General features: G+C 42.9%; 1 protein-coding gene across 1 annotated transcript in view; it reads right to left on the bottom strand.

Annotated features, from left to right (window-relative positions):
* URB2 (URB2 ribosome biogenesis homolog) overlaps positions 1-11,432 on the bottom strand; it is a 17,709-nt gene extending 6,277 nt beyond the window's left edge. The window contains exons 1-5 of the mRNA XM_010707020.2: positions 11,269-11,432; positions 10,168-10,344; positions 4,901-8,285; positions 3,656-3,816; positions 512-622 (exon numbers count right to left, since the gene is read on the bottom strand). Of these exons, the coding sequence (XP_010705322.1) occupies positions 512-622; positions 3,656-3,816; positions 4,901-8,285; positions 10,168-10,344; positions 11,269-11,394 (3,960 nt within the window). The 5' untranslated portion in view covers positions 11,395-11,432. The remainder of the gene's footprint in view (positions 1-511; positions 623-3,655; positions 3,817-4,900; positions 8,286-10,167; positions 10,345-11,268) is intronic.
* Between the last annotated feature and the right edge of the window lie 6 nt (positions 11,433-11,438).

Genomic DNA, 11,438 nt, shown 5'->3' with positions numbered 1-11,438 from the left:
CACCGTGACAGAAGAAAAAAAAAATGATATAACTAGGTTTGGATGCTGCACAGTCAAGGACATAAAGCCTGGATTTTATTACTGTCAGTTAAGTTTCCTATTCTAAAAATCAGTGAATTTTTTAATATGAGCATATTCATTCTTTTGTCTGTTTTGCTGCTGTTAGCTTTTTTTGTGACATATGGCTGATGGTTTTCCTCCTCCTTTGTACAGGAAGGAGGAGGACAGGAGATCCAGAGTCTTTCTCTATAGCCTAACAAGCCTCTTCCAAGCTCCAGATTACACACTGCAGTCCCAGAAAAATTATTACAAATAAGAAGTGGATGACTTACACACAGGAGGAGGTTTACCAGACAGCAGTGAGAAAAGATTTACACAAGACTGTAACAGCGAATGTGGTATGGATACTTTTTTGTTCCAGTATTCCTTTGTGCATGTTACAGATGCAATTACTACAGACTCCAACAAATAAAAGGGATAGGTAATGAAGTTACAATAAATAGATACTTACAGCTAAAGCTGTGATTATCTGTGGGCTGGCAAACCAGAAAGCTTTCTCTTTGTCTCCACTTAATGGGCAGCTGAGCAACAATTTGATTAGCGTAATAGCTGACAATACTTCCTGCAGAAAGCAGATTGACAATCAGTCATAGTACAAGGTACACTGGTTCCTTTCAAGCACAAAAGAGCTCTTTCAAGGGCTGTGACAGTTTTGAGCATTACCAGAGCCTTGACACATGAAAGTCCTTACACCAGCATAGCCCTCTGGAAATAGCAAAATAATTACCAGCTCAACGAAATTCAGTGTGCTGAGCAGCACAAGCCCAAATATACAGCCTACTACATTTATTTTAGAGTCAACTTACTGTATGAAAAGGTTGAAGCGATTTTTAAGAAAGGAAAGTCTTTTTTAGCAGCCACGACATAGCAGAAAGAAGCAGGAGGAGTATAGGGACACTGGTATACTAAAATATAGTAAGAATGCTGCATTTCGTAGCAAGACTTTTGTTTGTGTAAAAAAAAAAAACATCTGGTTTTGACAAACTGAATAAAGAAACATACTACAAATCAAAATGGTCTTATCACCGTATATCAACCTTGGAGCACTTACATATGTATGCCAGTGCTTATATACACTCAGGTGGGTAGACTCACACACATATATTCCAGATTTCAAACAGCCATCAAGAATTGAAGTGGCATATTCATGTCTACTTCTGAGAAAAAAGACAATCAGATAACTCCTAAGTTTAATTCAAGTCTTTATCTCAAATCACTGAGTTTTCTATGGAGGGTGCAGCTGGCTTTATAGCCTGAAGTGTTCCATGTGTTACCACTGCTGCTTAAGCTTTTCTGGAGAAAGGCATAATAAAAAGCTACTGAGTAGTATTTTTTTAGTAGTAATATTACTATTACAAAGTAAAAGTCATTTTAGAGACAAATACCAAAGGCATGACTGCAGCCTTTGTTTTATTTAAAACTACTATCATTTTAAAAAATAATGTCTTTAAAGCTGTCAATAAGAGTCACAGACAAACAGTAGTTCACCTCATGGACTGCTAATATCTGTTCTAGAAGGGCTCTAATCAGAAAGTAAAAGAAAAGATTCAGCGTGGCAGAAATCTTCAGCATCACAGACGTGATTTCTGTTGACAATACATGGAATTAAGGCTACTGAGTCATTAAAGTGGAACCACACTTAGCAAGGGAAAAAATAACAAGAAGGGATTCTACAGGTACACAGATCAGAAGAGTCAGTCCAAGGAGAGAGGACCCTCTCTGATAAATGACAAGAGAGAATTAGTTACAACAGACATGGAGAAGGCTGAGGGACTCAACGAGTTCTTTGCCTCAATCACTCCCGGCAGTCAGGCTACCCACATTTCTTGTGTCGCTGAACTTCTAGGCAGCAGCTGGAGGAGCAAAATCCCTTCTAATGTAAGCAAAGAGCAAGTTCAAGACCACCTGTTGAGGCTGAAAGTGAACCAGTCCATATGAGTCTGGATTACATGCATTCCAAAGTCCTGAAGGAGTTGGCTGATACGGACACCAAGCCACTCTCCATCACATTTGGGAAGTCGTGGTTGCCAGGTAAAGTCTCCGGTGACTGGAAAAAAGGAAATATCACTCCCATTTTTAAGAAAGGGAGAAAAGAAGATCCAGGGAACTACTGGCTGGTGAACATCATATCTGTGTCTGGGGGGATCACAGAGCATATCCTCCTAGAAGAGATGTAAAGGCATATATAAGATGAAGAGGTGATCCTAGACAGCCAGCACAGCTTCACAAAGGCAGATCATACCTGATCAATTTAGTGGTCTTCTTTAATGAAATGACGGTAGTGGCAGACAAAGGAAAGGCACCTGATATCATCTGCCTTTGACATGGTCCTGCACCTTCTTTCTAAATTGTAGAGATATAGATTTGAAGGCTGTACTACTCACTACTCAGTGGATAAAGAATTGGTTGGATTGTTGCAGCCAGAGGGCTGTGGTCAACAGCTCTATGTCTAGCTGGAGGCCAGTCAAAAGTGGTGTCCTCCATGGGTCCATCTTGGGACAAGTATTCTTCGACATCTTTATCAATGATACAGACAGTGGGATTGAGTGTACTCTCAACACCAAGCTGAGTGGTGCAGTTGACACAACAGAACTAAGGGATGCCATCCAGGGGGACCTGGACAAACCTGAGAAGCGGGCCTATGTGAACCTAATGAGATTCAACAGGGTGAAGAGCAAGGTATTGCACTTGAGTTGAAGCAATCCCAGATACATGTACAGACTGGGAGAAGAATTCATAGACAGCAGCCCTGCAGAGAAGAACTTGGAGGTTCTGGTGGATGAAAAGTTTGTCATAAACAGTGTGCACTTGCAGCCCAGAAAGCCAACAGTATCCTGGGCTGCATCCAGAGTGGTCAGAAGAGAGAGGGAGGGGATTGTCCCCTACTACTCTGCCCTCATGAGGCCCCTTCAGGAGTACAGGGCCCCGGGTACAAGAAAGATATGAGCTGTAGGAAGGTCAGAGAAGGGCCATGAAGATTATCAGAGGGCTGGAACACCCCTCCTATGTAGAAAGGTTGAGAAAGCTGAGCTTGTTCAGACTAGAGAAAAGAAGGATCTGGGGAGACCTTATTGCACCCTTCCAGTACGTCAGGGGAGCTTATAAATAGGACAAACACCAACTTTTTACAAGGATGGATAGTGACAGGACAAGGGGAATGGTTTTAAACTAAAAGAGGAGAGATTTAGGTTAGATGATGGAAGGAAATGTTTTACTCAAAGGGTGGTGAAATACTAGAACAGAATGGCCAGAGAAGCTGTGGATGCCCCATCCCTAGAGGGGTTCAAGGCCAGGTCGGACAGGGCTTTGGGCAGCCTGAGCTGGTGGGTGGCAGCCCTGCCCATGAAGTGGGAAGTGGGTTGGAACTAGAAGGGTCTTTAAGGACCCTTCCAATCCAAAATATTCTATGGTTCTACGAAAATGGTCAGAAGGTTTTTCCAGTAAGTTTCCATGAACACTCCACCTCTCTCAGTTCATGTCCATAACATACCTCAACACAGTTACCAAACTCTTTAACCACATAAATTAATTTGACCAAACCAAGTTATAGAAAACTGAAGAAAGAACTTGACAATAAACTGAGCTCATTCCTTACTTTAGTCTTCTGTTGCCAAGCGTTCCTCATTTCAAGTCCTTGCAGCACCAGCCTCATTATGGCATAAAATTCTTCAGCAGAGCAGTTCCCCAGTAGCTGCACAACCACCTCTGTCAGCTCCACCTCTATACTTTGAATCACCTGAATTGTGATCACAGGACCTGCACATTGAAGAGGCACAAGCAAGTTTCAGTTTCTAAGACAGAGACTTCCACAGGTAGAAACAAGGTGAATCAAAACTTCAAACAGCAATGTGGGTACTTTTTCAACTCATTTATAATGGGCCCCAAGTATTCCCTTTATCCCCACCACCACGACTAGTGCAATGAATTGCTCTTCTCAAGTATTTACTACCATAGAGTTTACAGAGCAGTCACCATACTGATAAAAAGCCCTCAGAAATATGGAAATGCTACAATAAAGCTTGTGCAGAAGCCAAGAAAATGGGCTGCACAAGCTGCCAGGCTGTATTACAAGTGTTGGACAAAAAGCCATCATAAGTCAAGGGCGTTAAGCTGAGAAAGTTCAGATCTCTACTGATCACCAGTCATACTCTTCACTTGCTCAATTATTACTACACAGACAGTCCTGAACTAGTTTGCATCTTACACTACTGTGAAGGCTTGCTTCTCAGTTCCACAAGTATCCACTGGATTTGTGTCAATGACAAAAAAGTCTTCCTTAACAGGAATCTATATTTCAATTTATGAAATGCCTTATTCTATTTATTAAAAAAAAAAATGAGAGAAAAAAAGCTTTTTACAGAGATTAATCATCTCCTCAGGTTAAAGCACTTCAGCAATCTAACACTAGGAAAGCTAGGCACAGATTGAGGAGAGAGAAGACAGCAAAAAAGTTATAATGATACACATTTCCAGATAGTTCCTAGTCCTAATATGAAATCCCTATCCTCACAGTGCCCTGCACTCAACCCCACAACATTTTAAATTAAGCCATACTCCCCTTCGGTGCAATATGTAATAAAGAACTAAAAGATGAATATGCCATAGGTGTTTACAACTTCCAGAAGATTCTTATCAGATCAGACGGCGGCTGTGGTCCAGGTACTACAACATTGCCTCCCTGATAATTTTTCTATTAAGCATTTTTAAAAAAGCCTACTGCTTCAACTCATATAAACAGGTACAGAATTTTTTAAAAGCTGTATATTTTACATAAGCAGCTTTAAACTTGCTTCTGCCACGGAAAATTAGTGATGGAAGCGAAGAAAGGGAGATTTCATACCAGTGAGAAGCTTTTGGATAGCAACAACAACAGAGACTGCATTTTCTTTTCCAGGATACAGCTCTGGTACTGAGCAGAAGACTGCTAAAAACCGCAAGGCAGACTGAAGGAACTGCAGATGACCTCCTGCAGAGGGCAGCTCTCTCAGTATCTGAGAGTAAAACTTTTGGTACAGTTTAACACGTGATTGATCCAAAAACGCACAGGACTCCACAGGATTCTTTTGCCAGCCCTTTCTGACAGCATGGCTCAAATCTGCCTTGAGAAGAGTCGTGACAGATGGTATAAATGCTACAGGCAAATGGTGGTTCAGGGCGTTACTCTGAAGACCATGCTCAATAGCTTTTCCCATCTGCTGAACTACTGGCTCCAACAAAGCAGACAGAATGTCTGTAGACTGCAGCTTCTTTTCTGGTTGCTTCTGAAGATAGAGTGTGAGGACGTGACACAATGTGGTGAATGACAAAAGCAATAATTGCTCAGCTGCGGGATTCCAGTTTTTCCAGCATTTGCTTTTCACTGCACCAACATCTGGCTTGCAGCTTGAGAGGAAAGAGACAAACTTTTCCAAGTTAAGCTTCACACTTTGCCTTCTTTCAACAATCATCTGAAGAAAGTGTTCCAAAGACGCTTGTGCTTCCTGGAGATATTCTGCCCAAACAGGAACAGTCAAAGTATCTGCAAAGGATTTACTAGCTGTAAGCTGGGATGTTAGGATGGCCTCAAGAATATCACTGGCGTGAAAAACTTTAAAAACAGAGTTGGCATTCCTGCCAGCTTGCAGACATCTGAGGAGATGAAAGCAGGTACTTAAAAACTTCAGTGATAACAGCTTGCTGCAGGAGGTACTAGTCCTGGTATTGGCTATCAGGGACAGCAGCAATAAAAAACACCGGATACAGTCAGAGGGAAGAAGACTGTCCAGTTTCAGAAGCGAAGTAATTTCCAGCAAAGTCAGGCAGCTTTCTACTTGACTTTCCTTCAGAATGACAGGGGAACAATTTTTTGCTAACAGTAATACACACTGGGCAACCTTCTCCAGAGTTTTCCAAGATAAACTGGGCTCATCTTTTGGTTGGTTGTTTTCTGACAGTGCTTCCAACGCATCAGTCGTTTTGCAAGGATCCAAGATTTCTTCATGCCAAGAGATATCATCTGCAGACAGCTGCAGAAGTGGTAGATCTACAGAATCCTGAGCAGCAGAGGGCAGCACCTTAGTGAACTGATGAATAATGCTGGTCAGAAAAGCACAATGCAGAACCTTCATCTCAGGGAGAAAGGAACTGTGCATCAAACTAAGACAGATCTTTCCAATGCTGATGGAAGGTTCCTGGTCTGTGGCAGCTTCCTGTGCTCTGGTCAATACTAATGTCTCCAAAAGCACATCTGCAATGTCCTGTACATTTTTCAGGGAAATATATGGCAACAGGATAGTCAGGTTGGAGATGACAAGGTGACAGTGTGCTGTGGGGTAGGTGAGATCATTTATTGTGCAGATATCTCCATCCCATGGTTCAGATTCTCCTCTGCTCATGCTAGCTCTCCCAGACTCTATGATGAAAGCTGCAGCTTGCTGCAAGGCCTGTACATCAGCTTGAGTCTGCATTAAAATCATCTTCATTTTCTGAAGTGCAAGCAGTTCTAAGCAGTATTTACTAGTGGAGGTAAAACTACTTGCAAGTTCCATGACTCTCTCCCAACACTGCTCCTCCACACCAGGAATGAAAGTTGAAGTGTCCCAGGGCTTTGCAGCAGAGGCAGCAGAAGCACCACCAATTTCAGCTGATGGAGACACATATTTACAGCAGCTAATATTAAACAAAGTGTCTACCTCAACCCAAGTGTAAACAAGGAGGAGAGCAGAGTCACTGGCCTTTCTTAGCCAAAGGTCTGGCTTCTCTTCCTCTCTCCTAGGAGCCTTCAGCAGCTCTATCAGTGGACAAATTACTCCTTGTTGCATCTTGGCCAGCAGATTCTGCATACGAAGAACCACAGGGGAAGGAGTGGCATCATCTAAACTCCTCATGTTGAACAGAAAAGCGTGCAGCACTGAGCTCAATGACATCAGTTTCAAGGCCATGTCAACAGACCTTTCAACTGCAGGAATAAGGAGCTGGCATTTCTCCACTAAGAGACACACAATGTCCAGAATCTGGTTGGGTGGCAGCTCAAGGAGGCACTCGCGAAGTTTCACTGTCAATCCAGCCGACAAGACAGGCAGCCTCAGCTCATCGACAGCTGGCCAGCAAATGACTGTCAGAACCTCCTCAAAAAGCCGTGGGAACTGCCGCAGCTTGGAGTATGTCTGAAAGATGGTGTTGATGAGAGCCTCCTGGGGCTTCTTTGCACGTAGCTCAGACACCTTTGCATCAACCCAAGCAGAGGCCACTAAATCAAGCAGGTCAGGCTCTATTATAAGGTGGTTTAATGACAGTAAGACTTTGAGGCACCTGAACCAAGCTGGGATGGAAGCTTGGGAATGACTCAACAACATCTGCGCCAGCTTGCAGTAAAACCCAAACTGTACCTCCTTGTGCCGTATGCGGTCACTAGCAATGTTATAGATATCACTGTTAAGCACCAAGTTCAGAAGCTGTTCCAAAGCAAGGAGCTCTGTGCTCCAGTCTGCAGGGGAAAGCGTGTCCTCCCCCACACTGTGCTGTAGGCCAGAGAGCCTGAGACAGTCAAAAAGCCTGGTAAGCATGTGGAAACACACAAGGTGGTTTTCTGCCTTGCAGTATGAGTCCAGAAAGAGTTTATATAGCAGGGATACTGCACTAGCCACAACTGGTCCATGAATGGCAGGTTCACAAAAGCCACTGCTCAACTTGGTCTGCACAGTGTTTACTGGAAGCAAGAGATTTTTCAAAGCTCCTTTCTTCTTCTCCTGAGGTTCCCGTTCTGGCAGCAACTCCTCTTTGTAGGACGAGAAGAGCTCAGGCTGGAATAATCCAGCCTGCAGCAATGTCTCTATTTGATTTCGGATTTCCCTGCTCAAGTACTGACGCACGTGGTTGTCATCTGACTGCGTCCAGCTCCGTGTGGTCAGCAAGTGCCTCAGTAGCAGACATGGCTGGAACAAATGGCTTGTCACCTGCCCAAACACACGGTTTGGGTTGGTTTGCTGCCTCTGGATCAGGAGATACTGTATAAAGGTAAGGTGGAGGATGCTGAACAACTGGGAGCTCACAGCATCTTCCGAAGCCAGCTGCTGACATGCCAGCTCAGAGAGCTTGCTGAGGAGGTCAACTAAGAGCTCACTCTTTGCTGTGTAAATGATGGAGAGTGAAGGAGTAGAAAGGATGCCGCTGGAGCAACTCAGCACCGAGCCAATGTTTTGCTGGTTTCTTTGAGAGCAGGCCTCCGATAACCTTTCATTTATGACCTGAATGTTGAAAGAAAAAAAACAAAAAAAAAAACACCCTACAATCAATTTTGTACACAAAGACAAAGCTCATCATAATGAACCAACAACTTTTTCTGTGAGCTCTGGAAGCAAGAAAAAAGGAACAGGGACTTGCCAACAGCTGCTGCTGGGCCTCTCACATCAGACTAGAAGCTTATCTGGTCAGAATTGTGTCTGAGCATTTGTTTGCAACCCAGGAACCCCTCATTTAGTACAGATACTACCAGCAACAGCATACATTATGCATATTTCATCCTAGTAGTAATCCTGCAGAAAGGGAGGGGAGAGAAAATTCCCTCTCTTCTTGCTAAGTCCCCCCAAACTATGTTCCAAATAATCAAACAAAAAAAAGCATACGTAACACATTTTCTTTGATTCAAGAAGTCTACCACAAGCAAAAATGTCTATGACTAAATATCATCATTGCATTCCAATAGGAGCCAAAGCTTCCAGTGCTAATACCTGGAAGCTGAAACTACTGTCTTCTCTCTTCTTTAAGAGATACACAGTTCCAAATAACTTAAGTAAAGTTTACTTAAACAAGTTTAATTTGAACTTCCATTTCCCTTCCTTTTCTCAAACTTTGTGTTGATTTCTCCATTTTCACCTTTGATCCTCTTTACATCTGCTCCCTTTTCTCACACCCAAATAGTCTTGCCTTAAAAGCATCCTGGCCTACAGTTCTCAACCAATCTTCAGTCAGACATCTTCACACTCAGTACATGGTTAAATCAGTACACTTTCTCCACCTCCCCTCTCATTCAATTTTCTGTACTTCACAACTCAATTCCAGCAGGTAATGACTGCTTTCCCGTGCTGCCTTCCAACCAGTATACTACTGAAGAGATCATTTTTTAGCCACTTTGACTGTCTCCATCACGAGTTCTGTCATTTTTGTAACCAGGATGCTGAAATAATAAGTTAGACTTTCTGGTTCAACTCTGAACTTAGTTAAATTGTAACTGAAGTCTTCTCCATAGATTTTCATCTGAGGCTAAAATAACAAAGTGATTAAGTTCAATAACGATTTGATGCCACCACTAAATTGGTTTAATGCAATTCAGTGAGAAAACTAAAAATTAATATGGGAAAGCTCTGAGACAAACAAACAGCACAATAATTTGCATCCAGATTCACATATCTAGCATGCAAGGTTCCTCCAGTGAAGAGAAACTGGGGAGAACTGCGCCAGAAACACAACACAGGTGAGACAGACACCAAGAAATGCTGGTTAAAGCTCCCACAGGCATACATAGATCTTGCAGAGAGGCACAGATAGGGACATGACAGCACTGCAAGCTGGTCTATTGGGCTGAGAAAGGGCCTAAGCTCATAGTGGAAGGGAAAATCAGAAGGACAACTCATTCAGAGTCATAATGAAAAGCTGCAAGATCTGAGACTGTGCTGTTCAGCAGACCCATCGCAGTGCATAACTACTCATGCCAATTGCACAGAGGAGCCCCTCATTTAGGGAAAAATCACTCCTAAGACTCCTAGGCAAAATGGTAATATAAACATTAAATAATATACAAGAAAGCCATACAGAAACAAACCTTTACTTACCTGAGTTAAATACTTAATTCAGTTCCCACTCAGATAGTTTGAAGACATGAAAGACAGAGGGGCAGATTAACTTGGAGGTTATTATTAGAATCCTCTGACTTTTTCAGTCTTAGTCCCACACAAATACAAACCATATTGCAGAACAGAAATAGAAGAGTTTTTAATAGAGGTCCTAAAAAACATCAGGTTAATTATTATTTATTTCATGTAACACTCTATCCTGGGAGGAAAGGTCACATATTGTAGAAGACAGGCATTGCTATTCAGTACGTCACAAAATACACATTGTTTTAGTTACCTGTGCAATTGAAAAGCTGAGAGTGATTGTCTTCCCACTCTTCAAAAGATTCTGTAGCCTTCTACTACGGATAACATTGTCTAGATATGCCCAAAGCTTCTCAACAACTTCGTCCTCCAGTTCAAGTTTCTTATTGTAGTATGAAACCAATGTATGGCTTACCCAATCAAGTAATACCTGTTAACAAATGGGGGGGAAAAAAAAAAAAAAATCACAAATGTGAAAATATGACAAAACTAGTACCTAATCACAATTACAGCACTCAGTCCCTGAGAAGAGCTCTATGTCCAAGCAGAAAGGTTTGAATGGGCAGAAAAGTCTATTTTTGAAGGTTTCAGTCACCACCTAAATCCTAGACATTTCATTCTAAATCCAGTGCTGGCCCTGTGCTCCCCTGGACCTTCACAGGACAGTCAACACTCTGAAGTCCTTTCATCAGCTTCTTCAGCTGAGACGACAATTCTAATGGGTGACACTAATGAACAAAGGTAATCTTTTAAATCACACACTTGCAAACACAGACAATACATGGGGTACGTTTGATATCCTGTTCCTGGCAGGTTTAAATTTACTACATCGAAATTTACTACATCGAAACTGAAGCCTAGGAATTTGGATCTATAAATTGGAAGAGACTGAAGACTACTAATTTAAATTGATTTCAAAATGTGGTGTAAGGCTACACCATAACTTATAAGGAACTGAAATAAAAGGAATTCAAGCTGCTCTCAAGCGGAGCAAAGCCCAGTTCCCACCCAGCTTCTGGGCTAGAGGGGCAGCATGAGGCAGTCCTCACTCAGGGAAACCAGAATTTCAGCCCAGGGGGGAAAAAAAATTAAGGAGAGGACAAGTTTCAAGGAGACAGCACCAAAACAACCTCCCAGGCAGAAGCCCACGAGCGCCGTGCTTTCCCTGCACATGGGACAGGTAGAGCTAGGCCCGCACCACCACTAAGGAGCACATTAAGCAGCGAGCTCTGGGTTTCGTGACTCATATAATCATAAAATCACCGAGGTTGTGAAGACCTTCAAGATTCAGCTCCGTCCCCATCACCTCTGAGGACGCTGGTCCTGCCTGCGTTTGCTACCATACCGCACTTACCTGCTCCTTGTTGGGGAGAAAGCACTGGTGGGAGACCCACGCGAAGCGAGCGAGCTTCAGCTTATCCTCCCAGGGAGTCCTGGAGCTCTTCAGCTTCAGGTGAACCCCGGAGTAGATGGCCGCCATAAGGACACCTCACGGGCCCCGAGGCCGAACAGAGAAGAAATGCG

This window comes from Meleagris gallopavo, chromosome 2 (genome assembly GCF_000146605.3).
Source record: "Meleagris gallopavo isolate NT-WF06-2002-E0010 breed Aviagen turkey brand Nicholas breeding stock chromosome 2, Turkey_5.1, whole genome shotgun sequence".
Classification (NCBI taxonomy): Eukaryota; Metazoa; Chordata; class Aves; order Galliformes; family Phasianidae; genus Meleagris; species Meleagris gallopavo.
This window is presented reverse-complemented; position numbering and strand designations above follow the sequence as displayed.